The sequence below is a fragment of the Zea mays genome, chromosome 8 (assembly GCF_902167145.1).
Source record: "Zea mays cultivar B73 chromosome 8, Zm-B73-REFERENCE-NAM-5.0, whole genome shotgun sequence".
Classification (NCBI taxonomy): domain Eukaryota; kingdom Viridiplantae; phylum Streptophyta; class Magnoliopsida; order Poales; family Poaceae; genus Zea; species Zea mays.
The window spans coordinates 78,053,976-78,071,678 of record NC_050103.1 but is presented as its reverse complement, the minus strand read 5'-3'; the positions used below and the strand labels follow the sequence as shown (position 1 = coordinate 78,071,678).

The 17,703-nt window shown below is 43.2% G+C and overlaps 2 protein-coding genes and 1 pseudogene across 4 annotated transcripts; 1 reads left to right on the top strand and 2 right to left on the bottom strand.

Moving 5' to 3' along the window:
• Window positions 1–257: 257 nt before the first annotated feature.
• LOC103635413 (zinc finger protein 4-like) lies at window positions 258–962 on the bottom strand (annotated as a pseudogene).
• Window positions 708–7,739, top strand: LOC103635412 (peptide chain release factor PrfB1, chloroplastic). Of its 3 annotated transcripts, none has more exons than XM_020542465.3 (12): window positions 708–815; window positions 903–1,699; window positions 2,416–2,508; window positions 2,843–2,890; window positions 3,598–3,695; window positions 3,789–3,966; window positions 4,517–4,548; window positions 5,376–5,456; window positions 5,565–5,697; window positions 6,372–6,587; window positions 6,703–6,889; window positions 7,274–7,739. In XM_020542465.3, the coding sequence occupies exons 6-12, from the start codon at window positions 3,940–3,942 to the stop codon at window positions 7,564–7,566; spliced, it is 969 nt and encodes a 322-aa protein (XP_020398054.1). In that variant the 5' UTR covers window positions 708–815; window positions 903–1,699; window positions 2,416–2,508; window positions 2,843–2,890; window positions 3,598–3,695; window positions 3,789–3,939; the 3' UTR covers window positions 7,567–7,739. The 3 variants fall into 3 exon arrangements, with proteins under 3 accessions (XP_020398054.1, XP_035817613.1, XP_035817614.1); XM_035961720.1 differs by having other exon boundaries at window positions 5,550–5,697; XM_035961721.1 differs by lacking the exons at window positions 708–815; window positions 903–1,699 and adding an exon at window positions 1,706–2,320 and having other exon boundaries at window positions 5,550–5,697.
• A 4,409-nt stretch (window positions 7,740–12,148) lies between these two features.
• LOC100279779 (plastid transcriptionally active14) lies at window positions 12,149–17,085 on the bottom strand. The gene is made up of 12 exons (NM_001152737.1): window positions 16,834–17,085; window positions 16,585–16,722; window positions 15,894–16,019; window positions 15,298–15,426; window positions 15,100–15,189; window positions 14,877–15,027; window positions 14,097–14,206; window positions 13,550–13,618; window positions 13,167–13,272; window positions 12,871–13,071; window positions 12,740–12,782; window positions 12,149–12,606 (listed from the first exon to the last, which is right to left on the bottom strand). Exons 1-12 carry the CDS (start codon window positions 17,074–17,076, stop codon window positions 12,528–12,530), a joined length of 1,485 nt encoding a protein of 494 aa, NP_001146209.1. The 5' UTR covers window positions 17,077–17,085; the 3' UTR covers window positions 12,149–12,527.
• Window positions 17,086–17,703: the final 618 nt, after the last annotated feature.

The window sequence follows — 17,703 nt, the reverse complement described above, 5'->3', positions numbered from 1 at the left end:
CCTGGGTTCCCCTCTGCTCCTCGTGCCCCGCAGTAGAGCAGCCACATAATTAGGGTTCTTCAGTCTGATTGACAAAATGTCCACCTAGGGCTTTTCTCAATCTCAAATGCTGCGGAGGCAGGGAAATTTGTTGGCTTCCGTTGTGTTTTTTTGCTGTGAAATTACGGCCGACTGCGCGAGACCGCGAGTGACCGCCGGTCGAGCCCCGAGTGGTTCTCCTGCAGGCCTTCCCTCGTCTGGTCGAATCATAAAATGCTTACATATGATGACCTACTTCTTATTACAGTTTAATTTACAAACGTAGGGTTAGGTCAAGATTTTTCTCCATTTGCTTCTTGGACTCATCTGAACTTGCTGTGAAGCTTCCTGGCCATACTAACCCTCCAGGTTCTTCAACTGCAAAAGGCATCCAGCCACTCATTCGGCCTCCGTCGAATCTTGCTACGGGAACCGCAGCTCTTTCACCATGACCCTTCAGAATCGTGGAGTGCGAGTTCACTCTCGAAGGATGGAGAAAGGAAGCGGATGGAGGAAGGCCCATCATCATCTGAAGTCTGTATGTCTTTCTTGCTGCACACCTCCCCTCTTGTGCGCATTCTGGTGCCCACCGAGAGCCTGCGAACTGAAAAACTTTCTCATGCAGTAGTTGCAGGAGAAAGTCCTATGTGGAGTGCCCACTGGTTTCACCTCTTGAGGCTTGACTTCTTCACTTTTTGGCGCATCAAGACCCAACTTCAGCCACGGTACTGTGGTACTCTCATCAGCTAGACCAGCTTGGTTAACTTGGTCTGCTGACTTCTGCTCTTCCACCCCAGGTACTCTCTCCATTGCTCTGTTTAGATAGGGTTTTCTGAAGTTTGTGTTGTCATGCCTCCCCCCTGCTTTGCTATTGCTATAAAAAGAAGCAGGGGTCTTCGGGCAGCAATAATTCAGCAGAAAAGGCGAGCCATCGGTACTTTGAAGTGGACCAGAGGATATGCTAGCTTCAGTAGTGGCAAACATGTTGGTCCTTGTTATTCTTCGAGATGATATACTTGTCATCATTACTCAGTAGTGACCGGCTTCAACAAACTTCAGTTTCCTGTCCAGCTCACTCCCTATCAGGTTAGCACCTGCTCTAGATAGCAGCGTTATACATTTCTATCAGGTACAGTCCTGAAACCTCATGCAGGTGTTGTGCGCCTATCATCCGGGGAGCTACTGCTCACAATTATAATTTGTCTTTGTCGAGGTAAGTCTTTACTACTCCTTAAGACCCTAACGTAGGCGTCCACACTCATGCTTAAGTCGTGCAATTATGAATTAGTAAGCATATTTAATACTAGAATAGTTACTCTAGCCCTGTTCAAAAACCTGAGACTTAAATCACAATGCAGTGAGTTATATTCAACTTATTGCTCGACCTGCCATCCTATCGCTTTGCAAATTCGTGAGCGACCCGTCGTTGCAATCCAAATGTCGCCATGTTCCTTCCAGGATAACATGACGTGCTCCACCTCGTAGACGGACCTGTGCCACTACTCATCGTCAGCACGCCATGACAGCCGCAGCAACAAGGTCACCTCCTCTCGGAACGGTGGCCGGTTCCTCGCCTCCCGCCACAGGAAAATATCACTCTCAGATTTCTTCATCTATGGGTCGGCGCAATCCAAGAGTGACACACACCAGCAATGAATGGCTCTGGTATTGACCAAGATGAGTGAGTCTACAAACCCCTCGATCTAAAAATTCATGGCATATTTATTTTGACGAATACTAAAGAATTGCAACTACCATTCACTATACTTCAAAATGGAGAAGTTTCTACTAGCAAACATGGATGCAATTATGCGTCTTAACAAGCATGATGTGAAGTAACAATATACGGGCACCTGACTATAGTAGAGTTAAAGGTAGTTGATCATTTGATAGCAATGGTAATGCGGTATCCTCCCTGACTGGTATAATAACTCCCTCACGGGATGGAGTGTCTTTTAGATTGTGGTCGTCGTTCATTGGCCTACGTGCCGCCCTGTACGTATGCTAATGTAGTCTACTTTGCCACTCAGAGAGTCAAATGAAGGTTGCACCATGCAGGCATAGAAGGCAGAAATCAGAGATCCTTCGTGCCCAGTATGTTGACGTTAGAGAGCTCTGGTACAGACACCATGCATACAGATTTAGTCGGTCTAATAACATCGTTTCTTCTCCCATAATTTCTTTGGACTGAATTCGCATTCCTGCTACTCACTTACTCCTGAATCCGGAATTCCTGATATGGTGGTGACATGCCAGTAGCAGCAATCAGACTCAGCTGCTACTTGTTGGCCAGCTGAAATATGTAAAAGCATGCTACTTATTATTCTGTAGTTTGTAGTTTGGAGTGATGTTCTATCATTTAATCCGCAAAGTCTTGATAATACATGATCTGTGTAGGAACATGGAACATTGAGACGTATGTCAACCCAATGAATTGGATATTGAAGAATGGCTGGATATAGATGAACCAGCTGATATTTATGTTCTTAGGTAATTTTTTCACTCAGATAAACCTTCATTCTTTCATGTGAGTTAAACATGCTCTCGAATTTAAAAGGGGAAAAACAATAACGTAAACCTTTTATATATATTCTACTGATATTTGTGTCGTGCAATTGTGAATTAGTAAGCATATTTAATACTAGAATAGTTACTCTAGCCCTGTTCAAAAATCTGAGACTTAAATCACATTGCAGTGAGTTATATTCAAATCAGCACTAAATTTTTTCTTGCGATGTACTCATAGCAGTAGCACTAAATCTTTTAAGTGACTCATTCCATGACTTAAATGCATTTTTACTGATTACTTCCCATTTCTTGCTAGCTGTTTACGTGCATCTGTTCGATCTATGGCTTCTCGGCGCTCTCCCAGGTAATTTTCTCGTCTCTTCATTCGAACTCATAGCAGTATCACACAAGTTTTTCTTGATTAGTGGTATACTCAGACCAGTGGTATATTTAGAACAAGTTTTTCCTGATTAGTGTTATACTCAGATCAGCGCTTAAAAGTATAACAGACTTAAATCACATTGCAGAGAATTATATTCAGATCAGCACTTAAAAGTATCACAGACTTAAATCACAATGCAGAGAGTTAAACCCTAATGTCTCTTTATTTTTATTTTTGTATGCTTGATTATTTATTCTCTTGGTGTAATTTTCTTTTTTGTTTGCCTTCATCTGTAGTGAGACATGTGGCCTGCAGTGAGTTATATTCACTGCATCACTAGATTTTTACATGCAGCGTACTCTTAAAAGTTATTATTGTTATGTCTTGACCATTTGGTTTTATCATACTCTTAAGATGAATTCGATTGTTGTTAGATATAACCATTGAATAAACTTATTATTATGCCTTGACCATTTGGTTTTATCATACTCTTAAAAGCTACCTTTAGTGGATGTTTTTTGAAGCCACAATTATATTGAATTCATCTGTTTCTATATTGTTTGGCAGTCAAGTCAATGCCACAATTATGAGATATTGAAATCGATGGTAATATATGTTTTTTATCGACTAATTTATGTGTCTAACCGCACACACCACTTCTACGGTCGGCCTTATGGCTTCTCCAATAGGGAAGAATGTGCGCCTTCAAAGGAAGGTGAACTTAAGAGTAAAAGCAGCTAATGAGTTATAGTTTAACAAGGATGGCTCAGCTATCAAGAAGCTCCAGGTGAGCTCCACATTTTTTTTATTTATGATGATACAATGATGTGTTGTTGACCCTCAACCAGTCGCTAATCGTTTCTTTTTCCCTACATTTTAGACTGGAGTCAATAAGCTTGTTACTGCTACTTCCTAACTGGTGCATAGATAATTTAACGCCGCTTGTGCGGCAATCTCCATCTATATGTGACCTGCAAAAGATAAATCCTTAAATAGTAGGTCAATTGCGAAGCTTTGTTAGTGATGATCCGATGATCAAGAACCGAAGCACCTTCAAGGTACAGTTTCCTTTATTTGCTAAACTGTGTTAATTGTTTTGTTTTAGAAAAATAGTGTAGTCATGGCATATGTATGCATGCGGTGTATTAGGAAACCATGACTACAAAACAGTTATGGTTAAGTCCATATAACTTTTCTATGTGCTTGTTATCTGTTTTCTTATAGTGATCTTCTAATCTTTTTGTCGAACTCTACTGTAGAGAAAATAGAACTTTGATGTAAGTTACAAACAGGTGAACTAGACAAACCATTCTGTTGTAGTTGACAATCATGATATTTGAAAAACGAGCTCACAACTATATTTCACACAATTGATGCTCCAAATTATTTTTCTGTAATTGAAACCTAATGTAGGAATGTGTAGGATATTTGATTTGCCTATTAGAGAAAGATTTGATAGGATGTTTGCTTTGCTTGGTAGGGAAATATTTGATAGGATGTTTGCTTTGACTGATAGGAAAATACCAACATTCTCATCTTCTTATGGCCCTGTGCTTTTACTTCATGTGCTATCTGAATATAGAGTATAATGTAAAGCTATTTTTGCAGATTGGAACTGCAGAGTGGTCGGGTTCTCAGATGTAAGCTGCACAACATTAAGCTATCTCCCCATCGATATTGCACACTTTAACTTGTTACCATATTTAGTTCTTTTGTATGCCTTTATAGTGGCTTGTTAATTTACACTGCTGGTTCCTGCAACCTTTTACAAATTGGTAAAAATGAAAATTGAGAGAGGAAAATTTGTGCTGAAGCTTTATTCGTCCTTTGGTTAAGTGATTACTGAATGAAAACAAATTTAAAAATAGTAATAAGGTTTTTGTTCTATCAAACACAATCAAGATTTGTTAGCTTGCTTGCTGCTGCTTAGATCAATATTGGTTTCTCACATCAACTATGCTAATGTTGAGGTGATAATCAGTCTTTCACTAGCATAAGGATGTATATGCAGACTAATTTTTGTCTCCGTTGCATGGCATTTGTGTTGTTGTATACTGCTCAAGTACTGCTTATGAGATTGCTTGAACTTTATCCTAGAGCCTCAAGAGTTGTCGTTGGCCAAAGCTACATCTATCTTTCTTTCAGTGTTTTGCTGGAACTGATAACGTTTCGAGTCTGCAGAAGAATGAATCATAGAAAGTTAATGTGTGCATCCATGGTTGTGGTCTTGACACGGTGGAGCGGACCTCGCTCGGGAAGCTGCTGCAGCCGGTAGACTATTGATTGGAACTTTTAGGTACATAAGTTCTCCACATGTAGATGAGCGTTATCATCATAGATATGGGGTTTGTCATCAATCTTTGTTTATAAACATCCTATTAGTTATTATTTTTTATGTGCATTGTAATAATATGCTTGGAACTTATTACTTGTTTCTTTTCTTTATTTATTTATTTATTTATTATAGGTCAATCCCTGTTTTGTTCCCATGCTTGAAATTGATGGTCTTCATTTTGTTGGTTGTGACAAAAGTCAAAACCGGATGGAGGTACTAAGCAAACAACCTATGTTATTCTTGGGTTTTGAATTTCTTTTCCAAAAGAACCTGCTTGCACATATTAGCTGATTGTGGAGCTACAAGATCCCTTCTATTTAGGTGTTTAGTTGTGGAGCAGATTGCGGGTTTTGAATTTCTTTTCCAAATGTCGTCTTCACGCCCACCGCGGAGGGGTGGTGACCGAAGAGATAGTGGCAAAGGCGTCCCTTGTGGGCTCTGCTCCTATCTCGCGGTATGAAGCCTTTAACTTATGAGATGAGATAGGAGTCTGTGTTCTTATCCCAATATAAGGTCTACAATGGCACAATGCTTGTACCATCTGTTTTTGCGGTAACTTATTTTTATCATGCAGTGCATGTGATTTGAAACTTTGTGTTAGCCTTTATTGCTTTCTACCTTATGGCACCTGTAGTAGTGAACTGATGATATTATTGTGGACTCTGAAGCTTTGTTTGCTTAGAATGGTAATTTTGTTGTATTCTATTTCACAGGATAAAACCGAGTTGAGCAATTGTCGTTCATCTTAGTGCTAATTTATGGGTATTGCTACTTAACAATAACATTTCGTTATTGTTGTACGAAACCAGTGCTTCATGGTAACATATAGTATATTGCTACTTAAAAATGATTGCCAGTTTTCCACAACACCCATTTAAACAAGATCGACATATGTGATATATAGAAACCATAGCAACACACGTATATGGCTGCAATGTAGCGGTTCCGTTGCAACGCACGGGCACTCACCTATTAATTATATGGATCTGTCTGGCATGGTTGTGAAAAAATATAGTTATGTACTGACCTCATGAAAGAATGTCGATGACCAAAATTTTCATTTAAAAGCATTTGTTTGCTTACTCTGTGTGCTTGTATCCTACTAAAAAAATTGTTTGATCTATGCAGGATTGGGCTGACATGTTACTAAGGATGTATGTAAGATGGGGAGAGAAGCAGCGTTATAAGACACGAGTAGTTGAGAAATCACCTGGTGAACAGGCCGGTATAAAATCAGCAACTGTTGAACTAGAGGGGAGATATGCTTATGGCTATCTCTCTGGCGAGAAAGGGACACACAGGATTGTTCGTCAATCACCATTTAATGCTAAAGGGCTTCGGCAGGTAATATTTGCATTGCACTGTTCTAATTCTGTAAATTTATCAACATTTTGTCTAAGTTAAAGATATTGTACCTTTCTAATTTTCAGTTTTCTGCTATATGTGCTACTTTATGCAGACAAGCTTTGCTGGTGTTGAGGTTATGCCTCTTCTACCAGAGGAATCCATGGCTGTGGACATACCTGAAGAGGACCTGGAGATAAGCTTCACAAGAGCTGGAGGTAAAGGAGGCCAGAACGTGAACAAGGTGGAAACGGCTGTTCGCATGGTTCATATTCCAACTGGAATTGCAGTTCGCTGCTCAGGTATAATTTCACACCAGTTTGCATTTGCATTGTGGTGAACAACACATACTCAGTCTTCTCTATGTACATTGGATCTTAGGCAATCGATTACAAAAAAAGCAAAAAAAAGTAGTAAATGAATTGGTGGTAAGCAAAAGATGTGAAAAACTAATTGATGCCCTCCTGAAAGTACCAGAACTTCCTACCCCTGAATCGTGACCATAGTTGATAGGTAAAATCTTAGCTTTTACCAATGCTGGATTGCCACTCTTGCAGAAAAGCTATTTACAACTTTGTGTAGCCAGGATGTCTGAAATATCTTTGAAAATTGAAATCAAGAAGTCAAAGTAACTGCAGGTAATACGAGATAAATCTGGCATTTGTTTTTAATGTCCAACTTTGCAGAGGAGAGGAGCCAGCTGGCCAACAAAATAAAGGCCCTCAGCCGGCTCAAAGCGAAGCTGCTGGTGATCGCCCTGGAGCAGCGTGCATCAGAAATCAAGCAGATCCGTGGAGACATTGTGAAGGCAGAGTGGGGGCAGCAGATACGCAACTACGTCTTCCACCCCTACAAGCTCGTCAAGGATGTCAGGACAGGGTGTGAGACGTCGGACATCACTGGCGTAATGGATGGAGAGCTAGATCCCTTTATCAGAGCATACCTTAAGTACAAGCTAACTGCGGCAGCTACCAGCTGATTTTTGTTGAGGAGCATAGCGATGAGTGATACCTACATCCATTGTATTATGTTGTAGTATGAGGTTTTCATCTCTCTCTTGATTTAGTATAATTTCATAGCACTAGCAATCTAGCATTGTATTTATTGATCTAGGAATCGAAGTGGAAACATGGCAATGTTCTGTCATTCTCATTCCCCCTCCCCGCACTGTCTTTCTCATTCCCCCCTCCCCGCAAAGCCCATTCCCATTCCTTGCTGCCATTCCGTGTTCTGCCAATTCTCATTCCCGGCTGCCATTCCATGTTCTGCCATTCTCATTACCCCCTCCCCGTAAATCTCATTCTCATTCCCACGTGCACCTTACGCCTAGCTAAAATCTATACTACCTATTAAGGCTCTAAGGGGTAGGCTGCCTCTGCTTGTTCTGCCTTCTGACGATCTCAACCGTCCAATACACTTTAGAGTCTCTCAGCCGTCTGATGCGTCCGATGCGCGCACTCTCACCCCCACGCATCGCCCCGCCCCCATCGTCCAACCGTGCGAGCACCCCATCGTCCCGCCGCCTCCTGCCCCCCCCTCCTCCGCACGAGCCGCAGCCGGCCCCCGCAGATCGCGATTACCTCCCTGCACCCTCGCCGTTGTCGTGGCGTCGACCTCAGCCGCACCCCCGCGATCTCCATCCCGGCACCCTCCCCTCTCCCTCATGCTTGCTCTTCGGATCTCGGGAGTCGGGACTCGCCCCTCGCGCGGCCCCCGCTCGTCTGCCTCGTCCCCGACTTCTCCGACCGCGTCGTTAAGGCGCTCAACCTCTCCATCATCGTCCGCGACTGCCTACGAACTTCTCCGAACTAACTGCTCACAACCAAACTCTTATCTCAAACAAACAGGCGCTTAGAAGGCGCGCTGGCCGGTGGATGACGATGGCGGGTGGCGGGGGACTGAACCGGTCTTCATCGAGGGGGCAGCTGCCGCCGTAAGAGCTGCTTGATGATCTCTGCAGGTATTTCACAACAATCCTGTGTGCTGAAAACAATGTAGATTACTTTTCAATTCTTTGGCTAGGAGTAACTTGTTGGTTGCTGAGGATGATGCTTTTAACCGTAACCGCAGGGAATGCGCTAGGCGGCTTATCAGCTTCCATACCCTGGCTCTGGAAAGCAAGCAGAAGGCGGTGTACAGGAAGTACTCCAAGCCCAAGCTCGGCTTCGTCGCGCTTCAATCCCCTGACAAGAAGCTATTGTCAGGTTGAGGCTCGCTGCTGCTCATTGTTTTGTATCATCGCTTCGATGGTACCATTTGTTTGGGTCGTGTGCTCTTTGCTTTTCTACTGAAGCAGATCCTGTGTTGGTTAGTCAGTTTGCTTAAACGACTACTGAACTCTATTTCTACTGAAGCAGAGCCTGTGTTGTATGTGTGTTGGGAGAACGTTGAATATGTGATGTCAAGCTCAAACTTCTTCTCATCCTTTCATGTCTTTAATATATATATATATATTTTAAAAAAAATCCAGTAGTTTCTAAATCTTTACTTAAAACAATAGATATATGGAAAGCGTTACAACATTTCTATTTTTGAATTGTTCAATTCATCCAGTAAAGCAACATAAGGTTGATCCGAATTCAGGTTCACAAGAAGTTCTATAAAGCAATACAATCCATGGGAAGAACACTGAAGTGCCCTGAGGTCTGTAGACCATGTGCATATATTTTTGTTTCTCTCAATTTATGCCTGGATATTCAAGGAGGAATGTTCTATTGGTACAAGGATCCTATTGTTGGACCAGGATTTTCCAAGGTACACACACTTACTAGATATCATTATATCACTAAACAGATTAAAAGCCTAAAATTACAAACCCTTATTAATTGTTAAATCTTGACTGAGAGGTTTCGTTTCAGCCATATCATTTTTTGTAATTTTGTTCATATGTTAATTATGAAACGTTTGTCTGATTATCCAGTAAAATGATCCGGTCGTAAAATGGCAAGGCGTGCAAGTTACATTTTGCAGCTTCTCTATGTAAATGAACATGATATTATCTGCTTATTGTTATTATCTGCTTATGGCCAGACCAATATATATTGAGTTTGAAAAAGAAGCTTGACAAAAAGGCTTTCAGATTTATGCTATAAACGTTCACATCGAAGCTACTTTTTATGCTCAATGAAATGCCCTGATCATACTCACCATAGGGATAGAGTGAAACTTATGCTTGAGTCTGCCCACTTGTGTTGTTTATCCTGTCTTTCCACTTTCCAGTGTTGCATACTGATGAATATATATCTAGCAGGTAACAAAGCATCAGCTACTGTTCAACCCTGCCTACTGCTCCATCATGATATAATTCCTAAATGATGTTCAGACACTTAATGATGCACTTCGTCTGTTCTCTACTCCCAAATCTTTGTAAGGACACAAAACAATTGATGAAAAGGTACATACCTTGTCACCTTTTTGTTTAGTATATTTTTACATTTAGTTTCATCACCACACAATACAAGTGGATTATGCAATACATTGTGGTTTGTTTTATCTTCAGATGCATTTTATCTTCAGATGCATTTTTAGAAGGTATTGGAATCTAACCTGCACCTCTTGATGTGCCCTAGATCTAACTTGCACCTCTTGTGATATATAAAACCTAACCTCTTGGGGACCTCTTGCAGATTCTTGTGCGGAGGGCCAAGAATTGGTATACATGCTTGGATTCAGGGAGTTCCTGCTGCGCTGAAAGAACTTAATGTCTGTATTCAATCCCGCAATTCTAAATCCCACCAATCTGATTGGTGAACTTTATTATTTTTAAAAAAACAGTGAACTTAAGTGTTGACTAAGTAGGTGCCCGTGCGATGCCACAGAACATAAATTGCTTCTCGATTTGTATATCAGCTATGCTTCCTGTGGAGCAAGGAAGCGAACGCAAGCCAGCCTTTTGTATTAGTGCATTCTGTTCAGTTCTTACTTGATCATCCCGTGTTCTCGCGTGTGCCATGGCCGAGTGGCAAGCTCAACACTGGTATTGTTGTCTTGTCTCAAATGAAGTCCGGTTCCACAAGTTAACCGAAAATCTTCATGGGTGATAGCTGTGTCAGATTCTTCCGCGCATAGGGCAAGTAATGCAAGTGATAGCTGTGTCAATTTACCCCCATTTTTTTGGGCATCACTTGTCTCAAATGAAGTCCATTGGAGGTTCGCAATTTATGTTCCGTGGCATCGCACGGGCACCTACCTAGTATATATATATATATATAATAGTATATGATAGGCCTTTCCGGTGGTCTGTGGCGCTGATACTACTATACATATAGTTCATGCTGACATTTGTTTCTATGAATAAAAAGATATATCTCAGTTCTTTTCCGATTTTCCGACTCAGATCTTGTTGGTTTTCCATACTTGCAAATAAGCTTCGGTTCCGGATACTGCTGTCACCTGTACTGGGAGCCTGTAGCTGAGCATGATGCATGTCTGCATGTGGCATCGGAGGCCTGAGGCCGGCCATGTGTTGGTGGTGGGGATGAAGAAGCATGGAGTGAGTGTGTGCTGTGCCGTGTGTGCTGCTTGCGACTGCGATTCGCCGACGCTGCCTGTAGGAACACCCAGCACTTGTCACTGTTCCCAGTGAGGTTTGGAGTGGCAGGAGGACAGGGCTTTTGAGCTTGTGGTTGTTGGGTCCCCGGTCTGTCCACCTGAGCTGAGCCCTCCGGCCCTCTCGTGAAAGCTGCTGCTTTTTTGCCTGAATGTGAATGGCAAGTTGGTTGGTTGGTTGGTGCTGCTGATTGCTTGGCTTGGACTTGGACAGGAGCAGAACTTGGTACAGTACTCTTACATAGGAGCATATGCACATGGCATGTATTCTCTGGTCCAATGCAGTCATGCAGACAGGGACCCGGGCGATTCGCCGCCGCTGCGTCCATGTTCACGGGACAGGGTTGTCCACGTTCCAGTCCCAAATGCAATGGCCACATGCAAGCAGAGCAGTACTGGCTGGCATGTTCAGATCACCCCCTACCCAGTGCTAGCGATTAGTGTAGATGCTCTGCACTCATGGCAAGGCAAGGCTAGCCAGGTTCCACCTGTCTCTCATCATCTCCCTCCTTTGAAAACTTGTTGCCGACAGTGATAATAAAGAACAAACAACAAACAGTTGGGCAGTAGTGGAGGAGGGAGAACTCCTAGACTCTTGCTCAGCTGGGAAGCAGAGATGATGTCCATCCAGTCCTCCTCCCGTTGCTCACGGGCCGACAATTTAGCGTGTGTGTGCGCGTGGCATTATTGGTAATGGCATGTACTCCCGCCTGCCGGTGGACGGACGGACCGGTGGCGCCTCCGCCTCAGGAGCACCACTAGGGCCGATTGCCGACCGCGGCCAGTGTCACGTTCACATACCGGCTGATTGGTTCCCTGTGTCTGTGGCTTCACGCTCGCCCGAGCCTGGCTGATCGCATACAGGCGTTTTAGTGGTACGAGCGGATGCAGGCTAATTAGCCTTCAAATGGCTTGTTTTACATCGGCTCGTGCAGCCCACGCCTTCGACGTGCAGGCATCCAAACATGCGCTCAGCTAAAATCAATGCATACAGTGGTTCAGGACAAAGCGATGCGGCCAACCAATCATATGGATAGTATTTCACACACACAGGTGACAGGACACAGCCCACAGGCCATTTCTTTCAGCAGTGCAAGTTGTTGTGAAGCTGAGCCTGAGAGATATGCAGGTGGCTATGACAGATTGCCGCCCTGTGCAAACAAGTTACATGGCAGCTTGCTGACTTGAACTTACAGCAGCTATATTTCCTGGCAACCAGCCTATCCTAATGTTGATTTCCTTCTGGGATCCTCTGCTGTTAACCTACAGACGCTATGAACTGAAAGGCTGCCCTACAAAATCCCCTTTCTACAATGGCCCCAGGTTTACTAGCAGTAGAACTGGGCACTCGTTCTGTGCTCTAAATGAGCACAGGTAGCGCCGCCTCTACAGCTAGAACAGAATTCTATCCTGATATATGTCCAGTGCGTCCATGATTTTCTGTAGGAGCATCTTCCGGTGCAGACGATACCTGCGCATAGAATGAAAGAAGGTAACTCAACAACCTACTTTCAAAAAATTATCCACAAGCAGTCCCAGAGTAAAAACATATATACACACAAATCAATCACTAGCCCATCATAACAAATAGGTAGTTCACCTACTTGATCGCAATTTCTCGGGTTTTGCTGATATGCGCATCGGAATCTGGAACACGAGTCAAAATCTGTTTCAGTTCAGGGCGCAACTACGAAACACAGAGTCCTATGGAGAACCATGAAATGCAGTATGTTACCTAGGATCTGCTGGTCTTGTTCGATGGTAGTTGGGAATGAATCCAACATTTGGCGGCACTCCTCTTGCAGTGCCTGAGCAGATTTTCTCTCCACACTAGGAATTGCAGGAACATCACCATCTGACCATGTCGGCAATGCTCTGGCTGCTGCTACGACTGCTCCGTCCACAAAGTCGGTTTCTACTACTGAGGTCAATGCAGCTGAAAGAAAATACAAGCAGGGTGGTCAAAAACAACGTTATGGACTAAACAAACAAATAACGACCAATAAGGAAGTATCGTGCAGTGGTTCATACAATTGTGGTACAGCTCATCATGCAAGCCAGCGATATTGAAGACCGATAAGAAGGAATCCATGTGAATTGTTGCAGGACTCGAGAAATTTATGAGCTCCCAAGGATTCTGCAGAATTGGTTTCGCACACAAGCAACATAAGATGTCAGTCTAAAAATGGTATGTCGTTGTAATTTTTCAACAGGCACTGCATTGTGGTGCCTATAAGAACAGCACAGAATAGTTCAAAACTAGACTAGTCTCCTAGAAGCAGGACCTTAATTTCACAGATACAATTCTAACTGTCAGTTTTCCGATATCAAAGAAATGACAAAAGTAAAAAAAACTTTTTGTACACCATTATCCATAAAGTAAGCATCAACAAGATACAAGTGTGTGGTCATACCGTTGGTGATGAGAACCCATATCTTTCCATAAATTTGCTGTTGACGCCACTCATATAATCTATCGTCATCTGTACATGAGTGCATGGGTCAAATAGTGACATTAAAAAAATTGGCTTAAAATTTTGGAAGAATAGACTTTGTGAGGATAGCAATTTTAGCTGAGACTGGTAGAAGGTTGTGCAGCGGTATTTCTATTGGTACATGGGATAGAGAACTTTCCAACATGTATGGGACTGGAGAAATAGAATGGTCTAAATATAATTATGCACAATAATAGAAACAAAGTTTGCTAAAGGATCTACTAGCATTTACGCATAATTTTAATGAATGCGCTTTTCAGAGTTTTTTTACTATCCATTATTTTTTAACAGGTATTTAAGCCTGATGTTAACAAAAGTGAGGACTGCAACCAAGGCGCACATGCATCATTTATTATGGTGATAAATCCATGTAATTAAACAGAGACATTTAACTTCACTAGCAACACAAACCAATTAATCCGTTGCTCAGGGAAAAATTAAGATGAGCATACATCCTAGACAATACCTCGTCTCCTTTCTTGATAGCTTGTCCAGCCTTAATCATAACTTCAAGCATACGGTCTTTAAAACGCCAATGCAGGAAGCAATTAGCATTGGGTGAGTGGTTCAACATATCTGGGGATAAAAGACAAATCATGACTTAGATAAAGCACTCCTAAGCAGATAATTGGGGACTACACTAGCAGTCTGAACAATAATTTGAAGGCAGATAGCTGCCTATAATGCATGAATGGGAGAAATATCTTGTGTTAAATATGACAGATATATTTATGGTTTTTATCTCAACAGTTCGACGATGCACAGGCATTGTTCCTGTTATATAGATTATCTAGGATTAGTTTAATCTTGCGTCTCAAACTAAGTTGAGCAGACACGATGCTAGAGGCTCCCATATGAGTGGGGTCTGGGAAAGGGATAAACCAAAGCAAGCCTTGCCCCTACAAATGCGGAGATGCTGTTTTGAACCCGCAACCTAGTGACTCAGTGAGACAGCTCTCACCACTGCACCAAGCCTGTCCTTCACATCTCAAAGACTCAAACTAAGTCAAATGGTAGAATGTTGTATCTGTGTAACAGTAAATGAACAAGCAGATCGGCATATAAAACTACAAAACAGAGTAGAGTAGAAGTCCAGTTGAAATGCATAGCTAACCATATTTTTGTGACTATTATTACAGGCTCATAACGCTAGCATCCTGTTGTTCACTTAGGTGCCTATGCATAACGCAACGGAGAGGGGGAGGGGGAGCAGCAATCACGAAAACCAAAAAAAGAAAAGAAGTACCAGCATAAGGAGCTAGCACATTTGCATCTTGGATGAAGGCTCCCATTCTCAACTTCAAGTTGACAGAACGAGACTGTACTATACTCAGTGCCCAGAGAAATCTCTCATGGTCACGTGCAAGGCGTTTCAGCTTTAGAGGAATTGGTTTGTCCTGGATATTACCCATCAAGCTAGTTAGAGGAGTTCAAGGAAGGTAAGCTAGTAACATAATGAAGAAGTATACCCAATGCTTTTGCCAAAAGTCAATTGCTCGTTCCTGGTGTTTTAACATTTGTGAAGCAAGATCTTCATCTTCTAGTTCCATTAGATCTTCCTAGAAAGGCAGGCATATGAATTCATTCAAACAGCAGAATCAAGTATAAGGAGGTTCCTAAGAAAAGGACACAGCAGAGGTATATACTTTCCGTTAGCTTTTTGATACCTTTGGTGCCAGCAGCAAACTAGTGCATTCATCAACACTTGGCAAAAAATCAGAATATAACTGCCAAAAGTTGTCTTCTATATCAAATGCATATAGAAGAAGACATGCTAATCTTAGATCCCAATCTGTCTGCAAGAGTAATACAAATTACATCAGCTTCCAGCATAGATCATTTATTGGCGCTTTAATATTTGTTGAAGAAAAGACAGATGATTGAGTTTTTGAAAGTGGTATCACTCCTCTCTAATGCAACTGTGAGCTTATGGGTCGATAACTTCAACCATATGGATGGAATGTGCACATAAATTGCTCTGCAGTCTCAAATTCTCAATTACACAGATCCTAGCTGTATGGAAACTCAAATGTACTATATGAACATTGAATGCTAAATTGCACCCATACAACTTCAACACAAGTCAATTAGATGGCTGTTATGTAATGAATCCTAAAATAAATATAGGAGAACCAACAACTGGTTAACAAAATGATTAGCGTGACAAAGCTATTAACTAATTCGCTGAACATTCAATAGAAACTAGTGACGGAATTTTAAGAGATCAGTTTTCTCTTTGCAACAAAAGATTTGATCCACCTACCTCTGGATCTGTTGACTCGATAACATCAAATATAGGATGGCCTAGTGGAATAATGTCAGGGAAAAACATCCAAGGTTTCTTTTGAGTTATAGTCAGCATCAGCTCCAACGGAATCTCCATAATCACCTGGAAAAGAAAGCAACATCAGCACATCTTTCAATAACATTGCTCATCATTGCGAACGAAAAGAACCAAATATGTTATACAAACAGTTTCAGCATGCCAAGAATATCATATAATTCTTTTGAACAAGACCATCGTACTACAGGTCTATAGCATGCATCAAGATGAAGAATTCAACACATGGGTCTGGCATTTCGTGAGCTTAATGCGACTGCGAGCAAACATGTGTTATAACTATAGATGCCATATTTTTTGGTGACAGCAAGTATGTAGCAAATAACAATTAGGCAATTAACATAAGCCATTGACTTCCAGTGGTAATGTATACTACCTACTAAATATAGTGTAAATATAATCTAACAGTTACTACACACGAACAACGTCCTTGACCAGTTATTCTCATGTGAGTTTCCCACCCAATCACAGATTCACAGGTGCTGCATCCAAACACTAACTGGTGTGGTGATGGACGTCCAGCTGCAATGAGACAGAGATTTAAACCTCAAATTGATCGGTAGCTAGTGGTTGGACTTGGACAAGAGGAGAATTGTTGAATGAAGTGTCTCACTCTAGCTCTGCGAAGTGGCTCCACGTCCCGGGAAGCGTAGACGCCCATCCCGTCGGGGCCTTCGAGGAACTCGATCCCATAGGCGCGCATCATCCGCGCATATCCTATCCGGTAGAAATCAGGGTCCGCGGGCTCCATCTACACACAATGCGATGACGTACGTAGACGATAACCGTCAATCGAGCGATTCTAAATTCGGCGGTGAGACCGGCGTCTGTAAGCGAGCGAGGAAAGCGTGAGGGTGAGGACCTCGGGCGGGAAGGGGTCGTCCTCCTGCGGCGGCTCGAGCAGCCTGAGCGGAGGCGTGTCGTCCCGCTCCGCCGCGACCTCCGCCACCGGGGGAGGAGCCGGCGCCGGCGCCTGCAGGCGCGGGCGGCCCGCGCGGAGGTGACGCGGTTGCCGCCGGACGAGGTGTCGCCAGGGTGTCCGGCGGGGGAATGAGTTAGGGAGAACGGAGGGGAAGAGGAGGGCGGGGGCGGTGGGGATGGCCATGGCAAGGACAGGGAGGGACGGTGAACTGGACTCGCCGAAGACGTTATCTGTTGAGTACTTGAGTGGCGGGCTGATTTTTTTGCATTTTGATCCTTCATCGGAAAAAAATTCACGTTTGGACCCTATAAAATTTTAATGTCATTTTTGGACCCTTTACTCGGCGCCGTAGCCTGTGGCGCCGAGGTAACACAGCTCGGCGCCATAGGCTATGGCGCCGAGGTACGTGCTGCGTTGGCACAAACGGACGTCGTGGCGCCCAACTTTTTTGCAAATTGGCCCTTTTCGGGTTTTTTCCCACAAATATGCCCCTGGCAGTTTCATTTCAAAAAATGGACCCTTAGCTCGGCGCCGTCATCATTGGCGCCGAGCTTCTGTGTGCCGGCGCCAATACTATTGGCGCTTATACATCAGACGTGGCGGTTGGCTGGCAGTGACGTGTCAGGGGGTCGGCGCCAAGATCTATGGCGCCGACCCCCGGGTCGGCGGCGCAACACGTGTCCGGGGGGTCGGCGCCATAGATCTTGGCGTCGACCCCCTGTATTCAACCTCTGTCAATCTTCTGTGCAAAAAAAATTGAACTCACGCCGCCCCCAAGACCCCGCGCCGGCGCTACTCCTTCCCCGGCCC